Source organism: Podarcis liolepis (assembly GCF_965112155.1).
Source record: "Podarcis liolepis genome assembly, chromosome: 2".
Classification (NCBI taxonomy): Eukaryota; Metazoa; Chordata; class Lepidosauria; order Squamata; family Lacertidae; genus Podarcis; species Podarcis liolepis.
In genome coordinates, this window is record NC_139555.1 from 61,500,099 (window position 1) to 61,518,862 (window position 18,764).

An 18,764-nucleotide genomic window follows, 5' to 3' on the forward strand; every position below is an offset into this window, starting at 1 on the left:
TATGGGACAGCAAGATGATTTGCAGTGATGCTCCTTCCCCCATCGGAGCAGGATTATGGGGAGACCATTTTTGAGGGGAGAAATACCAAGGATAGTGGAGCTACTTTAATGCATATCTCCCACTGTTGCTTGACTTCCACATTAATGAAGGCTATAGGCACCGTGTTACCTTTTTCAGTCAAGTGTGCCTTGCTGGGCTTCCTCCCTCATTTCTTCGCCTCACCGAAGCCCCCAACATTTTAAAAGCTGCTTACAATACATCAAGGAGGGCGGGTTAGTATGATACGAGGTGAAAGACCCACTGGGCATGTGAAGCCCTTATTCACACGTGCTTCTTTTTTTCCCTTTTTTTCCACACGTGCTTCTAGATAATGGCCTAAACAGACCAAAAGCCACTTTTCTCCATTTGTTTGGAACAAAATAAATGTATGAAATTGTCCTCATTTCCACAAAGTGATGGCATAATATTGTGCTCCAAAGCATTCTGCTGGGTGGCAGCCTTTCCAGAAAAACTGAGCAATTCTATGTCCCTAATTACTAACACATGCCCCTAATTGCTTCCAATATCATTAGCAAGTTCCAATAAAATTAATTAGTTGTCATGGGATTTATTTCTTCAGACACTTCACATTATTATGCTACGTATACAGAACACGCAATTGCCCCCTTTTTTGAGGGGGTGGGGTGGAGAAACTAACTTCTGAATTAAGCAAGATTAAGATTATATCAGGCCTTACACTGGAAAGACCTCTCCCACTAAATAGGCTGTCATTTGGAAAATATTTTCCACCATAGGTGTTCATGAAAGTACATTAATATGAAGGGGGACAAAGAGAAAGTGGAATCAGACTGTTTGGCAAAAAAGCAAACCTATGTCTTTCAGATGAGTTCTACAATTTCAGAGGAAGGCCAGCCAGGGCCAGTCCAGGACATTTTGGCTCCAAAATGGTGCTACGGAACATCAGGATCTGCTGCCCCAGTGAATCCTGTCACCTGAGGCAATCACCTCACTTTGCCTCATGAATGGGCCGGCCCTGGTACTAGTCTTGAAATGTTTACTGTTTCCAGAATGTTCCGCTATGTCAATAGTAGTGTACGTTGGAACCCTCCCTCATAGAACAACCATTCCGATCCCAATAAAGATACCTGTGTAGAAGCAGGCTAACATTGCTGTTCTTATGCCGGTAGCTGTTGCATGTGGCTAGAGATCAGGAGCAATACATTTTAAAAGGGGAACTGCTCGAATATAAAACCCATCCTATATTGTATGCCATCATTATAATAGCATGCCAAATTTTCTTCCCAGTGAATGTAAAAGAGTGATGAGGCTAATTATAAGATACAGTGGTGCCCCGCAAGACGAATGCCTCGCAAGACGGAGAACTCGCTAGACGAAAGAGTTTTCCGTTTTGGAGGTGCTTCGCAAAACGAATCTCCTATGGGCTTGCTTCGCAAGACGAAAATGTCTTGCGAGTTCCTGCGGGGTTTTTTCCCTTCCCCCCTTTTTCTAAGCCGCTAAGCCGCTTATCAGCTGATCCGATAAACCGCTAATAGCGCTAATCCGCTAATCCGTCAATGGGCTTGCTTTGCAAGACGAAAAAACCGCTAGACGAAGAGAATCACAGAATGGATTCTTTTCGTCTTGCGAGGCACCACTGTATCCAGATATTGGTCTCATGCGATCTGGTTGAAATGGAATCTACTCATTAATTAACATGGATGATTTTGAACAACCACCATCTATTTGCCACCTACAAGGTATGCCAATGAAAACTTTGAATTGCTTAATAAGTTGCCTCTGAAATCTGTGGTTTAACTTGTACTAATGAGCTGCTGTTCAATTAGATTATGAAGGCAGCAACAGCATTCAGAATCTTGCATTAACTGGTAAGCATTAAGCAGCTCAGATAAACATGGTAGTCAGAGCAGGAAGATATTTTTTTTTTAACACACACACCACATACAGGCTTTTTAGTCCATGCAGCCATTGAACTACTAGCAATAGCACCCAAAATATTTCCCTGTGCTCAGCTATTTTCCCCAGCAGCCACTAGATGTGTAAAAATAGCAGATATACCTGGGAGTGTGATCTATTCCACTATCAAGTTAAATTGATGGGAAAACTTCGTTTTCAGAGATGGCTCAAGCTCTAAGACCATACCTAATCAGGAATTAACATGGATGTTTTTGAATAACCAATCTAAAGTTGCTGTCCTGAGCACACCTATTGAGAAGTAAGTCCCAGTGCTTGGGCTTACTGGCAAATAGACACCTTTAGGATCTGACTGTACATTGATCTTTGATCAAAATGAGCAGTAAACCGACTATGTTGCTGCATGCTTTCGGAAAGTGCTGTGAGGGATGAAACCAGTACTCAAAGGGCTGTCAAACTATACATTGCTAAGCGATTCAGTACTGTGTATACATATATATGCATAATGACATGCCTTTGCTTCTGCTACAGTACAGTTGTCCTAATGAATGGCTGAAAACCCAAGTTGTTCACCATCACAGTTACATAACATTGCACTGTAAAAAAAACCCCGGAATAAGCAAAAGCTACATTTTTTTCACACACAAAAAGCACCAACTGAAATCAAAGGGCAATCCAGTCGTTTAAATGAATCAGAGTATTGGTAAAATTTGGGGGAAATGATCTACACACTGTTAAAACTCTGTAGTAATTTCATTGCAAGCATTTAAGATGATGAAATGCAGAACCAGAGGTGACTGGGGCAACGCAGCTCGATCCGGTGAGTGAATATATTAATAATTTAAAACATATTTTCCTGAATGCTATTATTTTAGAACATGGTGCTAAAGTTTAGTGTGCTACTCCTCTAGCTGAAGTTGACTGGGGCTAGTATATTGATTAATGTTAAGAATGTATTGGTCCCTAAGTGTGAGAAAAAGCAGATACAGTGATGATGCCTTTTACTGGAGCAACCCCCAACACTAGCATGTAAATTTTCCTTCTACAAGGACAACAGTGTTAAAAGCTACTTTGGTCCGACTTGTGCTGCATGTAGTAGTTATCATTCTGTTGTTGTTTTTGCTTTCTTATTGTGTACATTAAAGGTAAAGGTAAAGGGACCCCTGACTATTAGGTCCAGTCATGACCGACTCCGGGGTTGCGGCGCTCATCTCGCTTTATTGGCCAAGGGAGCCGGCGTTTGTCCACAGACAGCTTCCGGGTCATGTGGCCAGCATGACTAAGCCGCTTCTGGCAAACCAGAGCAGCGCACGGAAATGCCGTTTACCTTCCCGCCAGAGCGGTACCTATTTATCTACTTGCGCTTTGACGTGCTTTCGAACTGCTAGGTTGGCAGGAGCAGGGACTGAACAATGGGATTTGAACCGCCGACCTTCTGATCGGCAAGTCCTAGGCTCTGTGGTTTAACCCACAGCGCCACCCGCGTCCCTCATTTTGTACATTACATGGCATCAATTCTGACCTACTTTTGTCTTTCAAGTGGTTAACAGAAAGCTTGATTTATGCTTGATTCCTGAAACAGGATCTGAATTAGGTCCTTTATATCATGGTAGCCCATTTTATGCTGCCGTCTGAGTATGGTAGCACCACCATTTAATTCAATGGAAAGACAGGCAAAAATGGCACACCAGATTCCAGCACACTGACTTTGACATAAGTTCCACTGAAATAAATTGAACTTATTTTCAAATAAGTATAGGTAGGACTTGATTTTTTTTTTTAAAAGAAACCAGACATGTGCTTCCCTGAAGCTGAGGTTCTATCAGTAGGCCTCCAAACATTGCTGAGGGATTTGGATCAAGCTATTAGAATCTCTTCTTAATTCTACAGAGTGCACCCCAGAAATGTTCTGTTGGACTCAAGAACACACACTGAGGGGGCAAGAGAGCCCACAAAAGAACCCTGCTGACCTTAGCGAGGCACCACCGCTAAGTAGCAGTGAAACCTATGAGGATATTGCACTAGTATCTGTCGCACCTTGTAACCCTAGCCATTATAATATTTATATTAACTTAAATAATCCTAAATTTCCTTTTTATTGCAGGCTATAGCATTTGGCATTTCTGCCATAGCACCACTATTTGTATCTAAGTCTCTATGATGACATGGGCTTTGCTGCAGCGGTGGTAGCATCTCTCTATAAGAGAGGAAAACAACTTTGTGCTATCTTTCCATTTTAATGCAATTTCCTGAGCATTTCTTGTTTCCTTTTTTCAGCCACCAGCTCTTGAATTCTTTGGTTCCTTATCCGTTCGTAAGGTGGTCTCCTCCGCAAGATGATATTGTGGTGTGGCACTTCATTTTCCAGTCCGTGAATTTTATACGGAACATCCACTATGTTGCCTTCTGGCCGATCTTCAGTTGCATTGGAACCAGTGATGCTTATCTTGGGAACAATGGGTGGGCCTGAAGTGGTATGTGGGATGTGAACATCAACAGGTGTTGTAAGTGTGGGAGAGGTAGCCTCTTCGATATCGTTAACCTTGCTATGGTTGGGTTCTGTTGAGTTTCCACTTCCTGTTTTGTTACTGTACATTTTACAAGACTTGCAACATAGTTTATTGTAACCAGGAATTGTACAGTACCGAGAGAGAACTTCCATGCGACAAAATGTTGACTTGTCTCCTTGGCAACGTTCTTCTGGAAGAGAAAAACAGGAATAGTTATGTGTATACTATAAAACCAGAGTCAGAATCAAGCAAACTTGGACTTAGAGGCTCTTGTATACAATATTACTAAGACCTGATACTGGGCGTTGACGGAAGCATTCTCCCATTTCTTGCAGTGATCTAAAATTTCACATCAGAATTTTACACACTGCTCCTCCAACCTTTATGATATGTGATGACAAATTAGAAGGGGACCCACTTACATTCCTGAATGTTGTGGTTTCAAGATGCTCTTGGCCTCAGACTCACATATATTATGGCTGCTTAATAGGATGTAATTGTGTAGCAATGGATCCATATGGTGTCTGGGAGGGACCACTCACCAGATGGATTACCTTAATCACATGGAAAATTTCCTTACACTTGTATCAGCAGCTGGCATTGAGTGTGGAAATTCATGAGCATCTCTGACACACTGCAGGGGTTGCATGTCGTTGTCACCATGCTGAAGCATTTCCAATAGCTTCTCTCACATGGTAGCCATAACATCAGACCCCTGGCCCTGAACAACCAGCTTTAGCTTGCGCCACTGAAAAAGGACTCCTGGTTCATTAAGTTGAAGAACTCCAGGGGCAGTCAATCAATCTATATTGCTGGCCACTAGACTCTGATTTTCCTTAGCCAGGGGCTGCAATGGAAACTTCAGGTCACTTCTTAGAACCTCAAATGGTTTTTTTATTGCATCCCTGTTGTTGTTGTTTTGATTACAGCAAGGATTTGTTTTACATTAGTATACTGACATCCAGCTAGCAGATTTGGTAAACTGCCCAAAAAGAAGGATTTCTGCTTCATGGCCTCCTAGGATTAAAAGAATTTAACAGCGGCATTGGGATATACAGAATGAGTGGCCAGAATGAGTGGTGAAAAATTGAAGGTCAATGCTAATACATTGTAGAAGTTCTGGAGAAATCCCAAAGCAGGGGAAAAAATACTATACTAAAAAAAAAGAAAGAAAGCACTTTACCATGGCAGCAAATGTTACAGTTGTAATGTACAATGCTCCCTATTCAACACACGCCATTCCATTCTCCTTCCCACCTGGGTTTCTGACCCCCATGCTTAGTTTCCCTGTTAGGAGTCGTCCCCCCCCCCTGAGTTTTTTTCAGTGCTTTTTCAAACCTTGAGGTTCTCCTGAACCTGCAGACACCTCTCTCACGGCTGTAGATGGTGCCATTTTGCTGCTGTTCTATTGGTCTAACACCAGTGTTTCCTGCACCTATTATATACAGGATGAACAGGAGGCAGGTTCTTCCAAACACCTTTGTACAAACAAGGAACTGACAGCGAGATCAAATCCAGGGACCCTGGGGCATGCACAATACTGCTCAAGAATATGTTCCTGTCACTCATCCCTTTATGTGTTTACTTCTGGAGGACACCCATGCCGCCTTAACATAAGGTAAGCCTGAGTGAAGCAGATTTTAAACTGTTGGAAGTGATGTCATGATTTACAATCCACTGAGAAACTTTCCAGTGCAAGCCTCACTGAATGAACCTTGTTTTGCTCTTGTCCATTTCAATGAAGCCTCCATGGAGCTCACCAGGATGATAGTTCCATTTCTTAATTAGTGGGGGGAGTGCTTCAAGCACCAGAACGTATTTGGCCTGCCCTGGTAATACTAGGGCTCAAATGGTAAAAATCCATTTGTAAAGCCCAATGGCCCTTTTAGAGCAGGGGCAAGTTCTTCCAGTGAGGGCAACAAGGAGCAGAGAAGCAAGGAGTGGTGTTTGTAGAGGAGGGCTTAACCCCACCTATTTCCCTGCTTGAAATCCACCCTCCCAGCAGCATCGGTCCCCCATGAGGTTCCAAATGCACATTTTCAAGTGTTCTAAGGGGAAGGGTGCAAGTAACCATGATGTCATCGCAACATCACAAGGCTATTAGAACAGCACTGCAGGCAGGTAAAGCAGCAGCATGTGTGTCAGGCTCTCAACCACATTGCAACATAAAGCATCACCTGTTCAAATGCAGACGCATTCACTGATTTTAGAAAGGATACACGGCGTCTCTTCACGCATCCTTTACTTAAATAAATTAGGGTATGAGTGTGTTTAGTTGGCAAACATATCAGTCTAGGAAATTTAGATTTGATTAACAAAGAAGACAACTTTAAATTCGCCCCTTTCTACATGAACTATCAGTCCTTTTGTTTTGAGGACAAGAGAACAATATAAAGGTGAATATTGTGTTCTATAAGGATAACATGTATTCTTTATATATAAACCCATTCTAAGAAATAGGATTAGAATATTACCAAATTTATAAGATGAGTAAATCATAGCAAGTATTTCAAACTTAAATTAAGTTTGTTGGCTGTTCAATGTAAGAACCTCTTAAAGCATCTTTAGAAAAATGCCTTCTTTCAACAACAGTGAAACATTCCCCAAAACATGCAGATCAAATACAGAGCCACATGAAATAATTGACTCTTGTGATACAGTCAATATACTTCCCATTCATAATTACATTTTATATAAAGAAATCTCCAGAAGGATAGCCATGTTAGTCTGTTGCAGCAAAAACAAGAGAATCAGAGTCTTGAACATAATTTGGGGGGGGGCATAGATGTCTGTCAGCTGCAACCCATTTGCACTCTCAAAAATTTATGCCACAATAAACCTTAGTCTTTAAGGTGCACTCTTGGTTGTTTCTCTTGCATATATGTCAGAGTAAGTTTATTTTGTTTTCCTAAAGCAAAACTGCCAGACCTGCTGAACTTTCACCTTATTTTATTTTGTAGTATGCATGACAGACTGGAAGTATGTCTTCAACTGAGCAGTAAGAAAAAAATAGTCATTTGCACAGTCACTTTGGTACACATTTCAACTGGCCTCATAAAAAAATATTGAAAAGCAAACTGAATTGGCACATCTTTAATAATATGTTAAATACATACAAAACACTAATAAAATATCCCTGATAAACCAAAGTGCATATAGATCTAGTGCACAATGCCCAGATACCTTATTGCACCATTCTCTATAGCCATCCATAGCTTGAAACATCACTCAACAGTTGTCTATTTAAAGGTAACTAACAGTCATGAATAAGTTGATAACAGTTATACACCAATTATTTTACATAACAGTATTTAGTGCCAGATAACGTGTCTTTGCCTTTTTCGTTGCCATGTAAAATTACGAACAGGTTGCAGGCAATCATCATAGTAACAGCAAAATTTAAATATGTGATCACATGATAATGACAATTTTGAAGTGCTACATTGTTAGAAGATCCACAGGACCACCTTCCTAAGGGATATGATTTGGTGGAGAAAGGTAGCAAGCAATTTGCCATGATCCACAGGTACTGATATGCGCCTGTTATTTGATGTTTATATAAGTGGTTTTATGAATAGCGAGTTATAGATCTTCAGCACAAACACATGCCGAAGCAAATATCTACCAGTGAAAACAGGGTAAGTTGGGCAATGGCCCTTTCTTTTAGGTGGGTAGTGATCCTTTCCTTCCTCATACACCCGACTGTGCAAACGTCCGTCCAGTGTTTTAGCATTCAAGTAAAAACACCGTACATGAATATCAATTCATGGTACCAGTGCACTATTTGTATATTTAAAGCTGGAACTGGTGGTTAATGCCAATGCAATTAAAGTTTAAGGCATTTTTCTAAATGTAGTTTCTTTCTCCCTAAGCAAAATGAAACAAAGCAATAAAAATTGAGGTAATTCTGTCATTGTTCACACTGTTATGTTTGCCAGTTGACACATCTATAGATCACAAACATACACGCGCACGCTCACATACACACACACACACACAACTGAACCAGTCAAGTCAAACATGCAAATGGTGAAAAAAGACTGATGGATGCAATGATGTATAAAGAGTTCACTGCTGAACAATTCTTGACATTGCACAGCACGACAATGTCATATTGTCTCAATGATATTGAAATACTGCACACCACAACCTGTAGCATAGACCACATGTTTTGCCATACTGGTTTCCTATTTGCATTATATGTGTTAAAAAATAATAATAACAAGGAACTTTCTGGCAAAATTGTGTGAAGATTCCCTTGCTGGTTTTGGAAAGAAAAAATATAGGTAGAAGAGCTTCAATAAAAGCATAGCACAGTAGCAGCATTTGACAGGAATATCAAGAGAGTTTCATCTACCTGTAGTAATCAACTTTTTTCATGGAAACAAATGAAAATGTTAAAGCCAGGAATTAAAAAAAATTGTGACGCATGAGTTAATAAGCAATGAGACTGTAAAGAACCATGATGGAATGAGCACTTTCATTTGACTACCCTGCAAAAACACTGAAGCTAACTTGTTGTAAGATAGAGGACCTTTAGACAAAAGGAGAACTTTTAGCACTACAAGGTGTCATTATTGTGATGTGATCACATTCACAATAAGTTCTCAGTTTCACCATCAAACTGAAATCATGAGCCAGTTAAGAGCCTTTTTTCACCATCACCAATCAACAAGCAAACTGATACCAGCTCACTTTTTAGAGGACTTCCAACACACCGAAGAGATCCAACTTCACACAGCCAACACCTTCACGATCGCCACTGCAGCAAGTGCTACTCAATCTCCAGAGAAGAAAGACACTGTGCACCAAGGCCCAGCGGAGGGGAAAAAAGATTCAGCCCAAGGTAAGACTTGGCAGATTCAAGGAAATTTTCCATATAGGAAGAAGAATAGAGCAGAAGGCAAAGTCCACATTTGATGTGGCATGCATTTAAGGGCAAAGGCAGAGTTATAAATGGGTCTTTTACTTGAAGATATTTTCTGGATGGGATAATCTGGGTCCGGTCTTGACAGCCATTGTATCCTGTAAGTTTTCTTTGATGTATCAGATGAATTTCCTGAAAGAGAACATAGTAATGGGGGAAAAAATTAGCACATCTGTAAGCTTCTTAATGCACCATTTTGGTTGACTGAACAGAATTAGTAGCTACTATTCTAAGAAAGAAAATAGCTTTTGAAAAACTACAGCAGTACATTATTAGTTTTCAATAATGTCAGTTTGTCATCACAGTGGTGAAATGTCTACAGAAAAGTCAAGACAAAACAGAACAAATTTGTGCATCACACAAAAGCTTTTTCATGCACGCTTCCCACCATTTCAAGGATTTGTCACACATACAATTTTGGTTCTCTGATGACTCTACCTCTCTACTGGTGTGGTACACGTTTTCAAACAGGTCCAGGCTGCAACATGTATGCCTAAAAATGTTGCAGCCTGGACCTGTTTGAAAACATGTGTATCACACCAGTAGAAAGGTAGTGTCATCATAGAACCAAAATTGACACCTGCCCCCTTTTTATGTCCTTTGCCAAGCTGAACATGCAGAAGTTAAATGTGCGTAAGTTGCGGGCTTACTGTATTCTAAAAATCACTACAAAGACTCTCCTCCTGGAAGAGAGGGGAGTGATTGTGGGTGGGAGCCGAGCTCCGCCTCTAGCAGGGGGCATTGCCCCCTGCCTCCCACTCACCTGGCTGGCGCCCACGCCCATTGGCAGGCACCCAACCAGGTGCCTCCGAGGGGGCGTGTACAGCAGCCTAAATGCTGCGGTGCCAGCCCCTCCTCGGCCTCACTCTTCATCGCCCTGTCGCGAGTCACCCACCCTCCACTCCCTTTGAGCTCAGGGTCTTAGTTTTCTTTGGCCTTGCTATGGACCTTAGGTTGGTCGCCCTGGTTGTCCGGGGGGCCTGGTAGGAATTTTTCCATTTGGCATTAGGCTTTTTGGTTTTTTCGCCTACCTCGTAGCAATCGTCACAACTCTCGTGGTATTGGTGGGTAGGTTAGGCATTGGAATAATGTGTTGTGGTGTGTCAAAGGGCTAGGTGTGGCCATCGCCTATGCCTTCAATTTTTGGGTATTCCGTTAAAGGAATCTGGCGGTCGCGTATTCTGTCCGATGCCTGCTTGGCGGGAGGCCATGGCACGACCCTCGGTGACATTAGGGGAGAGCCTATAGTTGGATTAGCATCAACAGGCTCCACCTACTGGTGAATGAACCCCCCTTGTTTTAGACTCACCCCTCTCTGAGGGGGTGGAGTCAGCTGACGTAATCCAATACCTAAGCCAATACCTTTTCACTTGCTGTAATCAATAAAGTTGTGGCCTTTTCTTGCCCATTAACCTTATAACACGTGTCCTTGTGTATTCATTTCACTTTGCGGGGATCGGGTCCTCGAACCACAAATTTTAATTGTATGACTGGTACAATTGTCACAAAGCACCCACCCCAAATAAATAGAAAAGAGGGATCAGCACTCACTGGGACACAAAGGTAGAATGCATAACCTCCTTGTCTCTGGCTTGTCTTCTTTACAGAAGCCAATAACGTTTTCTCTTGTCCTGCACAGAACTTGTCTGTCTTGTGTACCATTGCCACAGGTTACAGAGCACTGGAGAGAAACCAGAAACCAGGAGTCAACTTCACTTTTGCTAATTTATCGGCAGTTGGCATTTGTTACAGGTAACATGATTTATATGAAAACAATTATTTATTCTTACTTACCACTGTTCATTGTCGTCATCAGTACAACCAAGAACCCTAAACCAAAGTGGACTCTAACTGCTATATATGGTAGTGTTAGATGTTAGATTACAACAAGCCAGCCTTGTATTTCTTTGGAGCAAAGGAGCTCCAATAACCACAGAGAGCTTCTTTTCTGCTGTGGACCTACTATGTCCATTGAAATAAAGAGGTAAGCTGTATGCATATTTGTGTTCTATGTGCATAATGAAACCCACAAGGGGCTCTGACTTGGGGTGTTTGCCTGTCTGAAGTGTTTGTAACAATTATAGTAATAATAATAGCAACTGAGTACAGCAAATGCAAAACTCTGCAGTAAGTTAGCATCCTGAATGGCTGGTCCATGCATCCCCTGCTATGTAGGCTACTGCCCTAAGGGTGGCTCATTGTTCCAGATCGTTTCCCTGACCCCATAACCTGATGTGATCCTCCTCACAGCTTAGCCTTCACATGCTCTCCTCTTCAGATTCTGCATTCATTGAACTGATGACAAACATTTGACTGTTTGTTCCAGCTCTTGGTATGTGCTTCCACTCACAGAATGGAATTCAAGTTTTTTACTCAGAGCAGATCCACTGAAATTGATGGACCCAACTTAATTTCAATGGGACTACTCTAAGTAAAATTTGGTTGAATACCACCCTTAGTCTCAGTGATGGGTTTGTAGTCTCTGCTCTCTTGCACTGACTTCTGGTCCTGGGATCAGTTTTGCATTCTTGTGATTTGATCATATCATAGGCTTTGATGGCAGGTTGCATGGTCCAGTTCTTGCCCACAAAGCCGCTCCCAGGATTTGGGGACTAGGAAGCCTCACTGCATCCTGACAAGGTGCAAAGTAGTACTGGGAATATCCCCAAAGGTTTCTGTCCCTCACCTGTGACTCAGTTACCTAACATTCTGGGTGTTAGCCAAACACAATTTTTATAACTGCACTAGGGGCTGCTGCCTTTAAAACTGGCTAACCCCTCTCCCTCTCTTTACACCTCACCCCAAACCCCTCCCCATCATTTCACAGCTTGCCTGTCCTTCCTCCTCCATCTCACAGCTTGTTCTCAAACCCTTCTGCTATAGCTCACCCAACTTCCCCATGCTCCCTATTGCTGCCACCACAGGTGGGTGGGTACCCTTCCACCCTGCCACTACCGCTGGTGGGAGGGCAAAGAAGGAGAGAAAGTTTTTCCCACCTTAGTCCCCATCCTTACCCTGCCACCACAGCCAAGCCTTTGTGGGCTTCCTTTTGGTGTTGGTATGGCGACAACTGACGGGGAAAGTCTCTCTTTCCCCCTTCCTCCACCAGTGGCAGAAGCTCTGGCAACAACAGAAGAAGTGCAGCAAGTGCTCCACCTGTTGGCTTACCTGCATTGCCTGCCTGCCTGCAGCACCTTCTTCTTGCCTTCTTCTACCCACCTAGGTCAGCTGGCAGTGGCAACAGGAAGAACATGGGAGGACCTGCCTGGGGTGCCCACCTGCCTGCCTGCTTACTCTGCCACCCACCCACCCTTTTTGTCAGCATTATGACAGATGAGTGCAAATATAGTATAGGGACAGGCAAACTAGATTGTTTGTTTTTAACAGTATGGTTATATTGCTGCACAATTATGGAAGTTAACCAACAAACATGCATCTTGTGCAATCTTGACATTCGATGTCCGCCCCCCCCCCCATGATGTGAAACACTAAGGCTCACAACCAATTCACTAATGTGAATTTGACACCACCCTTATTAATATAGGCACTTCCAAATGTAATTTGAACGACAGAACAAAATCCTGCTTACCTGTGACCAGGGTCCTATCCGCCACTGCGCAGGGCAAAGCTCCCGGTTGCAAACCCTCCTGCCCTCTGGGCGATCGCTGTTGCAGTATTTGGCATGGACAGAGCGGTTTGTGTTATCGTGCAGCGGTTGGATGCAGCGGACAGAACGTACCTGATATCCTGTTTTCCCACAACTTTTGCTGCAAGGTTCCCAGTCTCCTGTAACCCATCTGGTTCAATGAAAAAGAAGTCCAGGCTGGTGAGTTTATATTGCACATGTTTAAGTCACACAATAATAATTTGATGATTGCTATTTCTTAATGTCATGGTTTCAGGGCAGCTTCTCTCATCACGTCTTGTACACACATCCATGGTGTGCCAATCAGGTAGGATGCACATGAGCAAATTGCATTACATCAGCTGGGAAACCTATAGGCCCTAATCCCCCACCTACATGTGAGAGCTTTTCACAACTGATGTAGGGCACATGGAGTTGGATTCAGACTTGGTCATGCTTAGAGTGGACCAGTTGAAATCAATGGGACAATTTAGTCATGACCAACATAAGCCACATTGATTTCAGTCAGTCTTCCTCTACGCATACCTTAGGAAGGAATTCAGACTCCTGGCAAGGAAACAGAAGGGTCAAATGAAGCTGCTTTCTTGTCTCCTAGAAGTGAACATCTGGGGCAGGATTCAACTAATGAGTTCTGTCAGTGGAAGCACAATACAGCTCCCTCTCTCCCCTAAATTGGCTTGGTTCCAGGGAGATGGGGGCGGGGTTGGATTGTTCTGTCTCGCAAGTTGAAGGCATGCTATGATGGAATGATTGACACAGCATGGACTGCTCAAGCTGAGGAGGAAGAAAAACCTAGTGAGATGTCTCTAAGAATGTTTAATCATGGCATTATAGCTGTGTAATTTTGTTGGTTTTCATTTGAATAATTAATTGTTTTCTGTCACTGCATGTATTTTTATCTATCCAAGTTATTAATTTTGTTCCATTCTTGAATTATGACAGTTGAAGGAAACAACAACAAAATTCTATGCTAGGAGCTTCACTGATCCTCTTCGATACTTTGTAGTTTTTAAAAACTGTAGTTTAGAAACCATTTTGATGGCCCTCCCTCTTCCTAGTTTGGCATCTTTAAACTTTAAACTTTTGCCAAAAATTAAAATTAAACGTAAGGATTCTAATGCTCATCATGGAAACTTCACACGGTCACAGAAATACTGAGCCATTAAACCGACAGATATTATTACATAAGCACAAAAGATACGAGATCTCATTACGCACCCCAACAGTGATCTGAATTATTGTGCTAGATCCCTTCCCATGAAACTTTTTTTTGTTTGTTTTGCCTGTGGCAGCTACGCTGGATTTACAGGAAAAGAATTTCCTTCTAGGCTCCGTAACAACAGCTATTTGTAATGTTCTAAATAATTCATGTGGAAACCAGCAGGGGGATAAACCACTAAAACAAGTGTTGTTGGTAGATGCTGGCATAGGAGCAGCATAATTCTTAGAGATGAATTTGCTGCTTTGGATATGCCGGCAATTCAGCAATCAACCAAAGAACCGCATGAAAAAGAATGAGGGCCACAGCAATGCAGTTTGTCCTGCCATTATAAAGCTTTCAGAGCAATCTTATGTGTTTCTCTCAGGAGCAGTGCTAAAGTCCTTCTAAATCTTTACTGTACTATGCTAATGAATAGAATATTAACCTCTGTACTTTCTGGATTTTTCAAAATTCAGTAGACACCATGATGCAAAAGGGAGCTTTAAGTCTGACAGGGATGCCCGCTTGCAGCTCCCAGTAGGGTTAAAAGGAGTTTCATTCATCACCCCGCTGTTGCCGAAAGCCAGCCTTGGTGACACAGAGGATGGCAATTACGTCCTAAAAATGCAAACATTAAAAACTCCAGCTTTGCAAACCTCTGGCCCTGAAGCTTTGCCAAGTAAATAGTAGGAAATGTACAGTCAGGCTCAGGCTCCATCTAGCCCAGTTTCCTGTACCCGAAAAAGTATAAGAGCACACACAGTTCAATAACAGACTGAGGTCTGGGTGAACAGGAGCACCCACTGTAGATGGTGCTCACACCCCTCCTGATCATTTTGGGCCAAACTAGCTAATGGCCACTTCTCTGTCTTCCTGGGAATGCCTAGAAGGTGCCCTCTCAGACCTTAAATTCCGGCACAATGAGCATGTTGTGGGGAGGGACTGGGATCACGGTGGAGGTGCCACCCCCAACCTACACATGTTCCTTTAAATACCTTCAAATGAATGTCCATGGTTTGGGACCTCTTTCCTACTAGCTTTTCTCCTACGGCCCTGCCTGCCCCACAACATCTTTGATGAGTGCTTGTGAGCTCCCACTGGTGTGCAAAGTGACAGAGGGCATTGCACAGATTGTTCCAGAGCTTGCACTGGCTTCCTGCTGTCTTCTAGGCAAAACTGAAAGTCATCTTTTTGAAATGTAAAATGACTTTGATGTTATTTACCTTGCGGGAACAGTATTAGGTATGTCGACTCAGAAGTAGGTCCCACCATGTTCCATGGGACTTACTCCCAGCAAGGGTGTGTGGAGCCCTAGAGCCTGCCCTACTCATGTTCTTTAAGTTCAGCCAGGAACATCTATACCGCCTGAACATTCTGGACCATACCACAAGCACATATAGGGGGGCATTCAGTCACATTTTATTCACAGTAGACCCACTGACCTTAGTCAGGTCGATTGATTTCATTGTCCGGATTCAACTAACAAGTGCCGCCACTAGCAGAAGCCAACCCAAAGAATCCTGCTAGTGCAAGGGAGCTTTCCCCCCCACTCCTCCCCATGCAAATTGGCTTGGGCAGAGGTTTGGAGAACCATACACAGAGCAGTGCACCAGCAGAGGAGAGGGGGGAATTGTTCCATCTGGCAAGCTAAAAGGCTTGGGCTGGCAGAATGACTGCTGTAACCAATGCTTTTTTCCCCTAAAAAATGTTTAGGGGTACTTTCATTTTCCTACTTATATTCTAATACTGCCCCTCAATGAGGCCAAACTTAGATTCACAAAATGTTTAGGGGTATGCGTCCCCCCAGAAAAAAGCACTGGCTATATCACTATGTTGAATTCCTCACAATGGATCTACACTGAGTAAAAATTTAACTGAATACCACCCATAGAGATATTTATCAATGCTTTTTATCACTACAGAGGAACTCCTGTAAAAATGTCAGAGTCATTTTTAGAAGCACTGTAAAGACTCCCTTGTCTGAGCTGGCATTTGAGGGCCAGCCAAAGAGCATATGGCAATTTTAATTAATTTTAGTTATATTCTGTTGTTACTTGCTACAAACTATGCATTATGGATGCATTAGAAACTTAAACAGAAAATTAAAATAAGATTCCAACTCCCTGCAGCCTAGTGATTTGGGACAGAATTGCCAGAATGCAGGCTGGAGCTATCTTTGCCCATCCATTCCCTTTTTCTGTTAATTTGACTACTCACTTTCAAAATCCCACAACAGTAACAGAAATAAAGCTCTTGATCAGTGTACTCCTTTGTTGTGATGCCCACAAAATAATTATACAGTTTTCTAATGGCTAAAGGATGAACAGGCTCCCTTTCTATTTGTGCGTAAACAGAATAATGGCATGATTAGTTGCATGAGACATGAATGGGGATGCAAATGTGAAAGCACATTGGAATCTGCTCCCTATTTAAAGCAACAAAGAGCAGAATTACTGCATTCTCAGTTGGGTGTGCCCTTGGATGCGCATCTGAGAGTGTGATGGAATAATGTTCATTGTTCTCTATCCAACAAGTGATAATGATCCATAATACTGTTTATACATTCTTAAATTGCATATGGGTATGCATTTCTTTAGGTGGATGGGGCCAAACAGTATCTCATCCATCCTAATCCAAGCTATTAAAAAATAATATATTTCCCCCCAAAAAAACCCAAACCCTGTAATAAGAATAAAGCATGAAATTGGAAAATATCATAATTGCTTAAACAGTTATTTTTGCAAGCCAAGAATACCTACTTTCCACCCACTCCCCAACAAACCCACATCTTTAAAAGCTAGGCTGCAAGTTTTATTGGTGTTTCGATTAGGACTAGTCTTTGACATTTTCTGCAATAACAGCCCATAATGGGTATGCAATCCATAAAACAGAAATTACCCCCCGCTGCCGCCGCCACCCCCCAAATCAAAATCTACTTTGGAATTGGGGAATCATTAATTTTTAAGGAATTTTCCCCCGCAACAAGCTAAATTCTGGGAATTACATTACATCATTGCATAACTCTGTTTGGGCAATATTCTACACACTACGGCTAGAAAGCAGTTCTAACCTAAAGCAGCCACAAAGGAAGGGAGTGGAGAGGTCATTTGAGGCTAGTTCCAGGCACTTCTTGATTATTATGCAACAGTGACGAGTTATTCCAGTAGAAAGAAATGCTTACATTGGCTGGGAACATTCCTGGAGATTACACACTCTGCGAATGGGCTTTGGTTTCTGGATGGACTCACAGTAACTGCGATGAACCATCTTGTGGTCAGTCTTCCTCCGACAACCATATTTTGTAAACTGATGACCTTAGGAAAGAGACTTTCTGTTATCTTCAGCATTCCACACAACTCAGAATGCCCTGAAACCTGCTATGAGACGTATTAAGCTAGGGGTAAAATGCAAGTTTCTCTGTTTTGCAGGGAGGCCTGATTCAGATGCCTATTTACCACCCACAGAGATCATCCATGGGAATGTGGGGAGCTGCTCATAGGCCTGGCTTGTGGCTGGAATCCTGTGGACAAACCAATGTTATGAACGCTACGGGCCTCTTTCACTTCCTGCATCAGTTCATACAACAAGAATTTCATGTAGCCCCAAGCCTAATGGCAGCTTCTAGGGCTCCCACACACAATCCTGGGGATCCTAGGGCTCCCACACACACAAAGTGTCTGAACTGTGCCAGAGATCCCACACTTACAAAGATGTGGGATCTTCCAGTGTACTTGCTACCTACTGCCTGGCATGTGGGAAAACGTTACAGTTGGGTAGAGTCAGGGCTGGCCCAAGACATTTTGGCACCTGAGGCAAATCACAAAATGCTGCCCCACCCCCGGCTCACAAGGGGAAAATAGGGGAGTGAAGAACTACATCAGGAACAAGATAGGGAATAAAGATCAACATTGGGAACAAGGTGGGAGGAGACCACTGAGAGGCCGCTATGTAGGGAGCAGGGGGACCACTGCTGAAGAGTTGGCAGATCCAGTCTCCAAGGAGCACATTGCAGCTGCTGCAGGTACCTCAGAAAAAGGCAATGTATTCCTTGGAGGCCGGATCTGACCCCTGTGGATCCTGCTGCCTGAGGCAGCTGCTTCCCCTTACCTAATAGGTGGGGCAACCCTGGTAAGAGTGGAATGAGAGAGCATGAGACAGGTCCTAAATTGCACAGCAGATAGAATTCTGGGAGCCAGGACTAGATGCATACATTTTCCAGAAGCAGGTAGCCGAACCCACTAGCGGTTATCCATGGCTCAATCTTCTATGGGCTACTCTGTACATTCCGTGCTGGAATGCTTATACATTAAAACATGTTGCCAGCACTCATTCATTTATATTCTCTCAGTTACTGAATGGAGCTGTCCTCATGCATTCAACCTGCTATCTGCTTTCTAAATGTGCAATACAGTATGAATAATGAGAAGCAATAAATAACCTGTCTAGAGAGTGTTTCTAGACCTGTATTTTCATGCTATTCATTCATTTACCCACCCATTAAATCACAACTGAGGACGTTCAGGTACATTTACTCTTTGATTTAGTTT

The 18,764-nt window shown here is 42.7% G+C and overlaps 1 protein-coding gene and 1 long non-coding RNA gene across 7 annotated transcripts in view; one reads left to right on the forward strand and one right to left on the reverse strand.

Moving 5' to 3' along the window:
• Positions 1–3,425: 3,425 nt before the first annotated feature.
• Positions 3,426–18,764, reverse strand: part of ADAMTS2 (ADAM metallopeptidase with thrombospondin type 1 motif 2) — a 308,871-nt gene continuing 293,532 nt past the window's right edge. For all 6 annotated transcript variants that reach the window (XM_083487964.1, XM_083487961.1, XM_083487963.1 and 3 more), the window contains 5 exons: positions 17,399–17,531; positions 12,960–13,167; positions 10,922–11,051; positions 9,413–9,502; positions 3,426–4,633 (listed from right to left, as the gene is read on the reverse strand). In XM_083487964.1, coding sequence (XP_083344090.1) covers positions 4,170–4,633; positions 9,413–9,502; positions 10,922–11,051; positions 12,960–13,167; positions 17,399–17,531 — 1,025 coding nt within the window. In that variant the 3' untranslated portion in view covers positions 3,426–4,169. The remainder of the gene's footprint in view (positions 4,634–9,412; positions 9,503–10,921; positions 11,052–12,959; positions 13,168–17,398; positions 17,532–18,764) is intronic.
• Positions 13,060–18,545, forward strand: LOC310699786. Its single transcript, XR_014522252.1, has 2 exons — positions 13,060–13,196; positions 17,646–18,545. It is a non-coding gene; the product is annotated as an uncharacterized lncRNA (long non-coding RNA).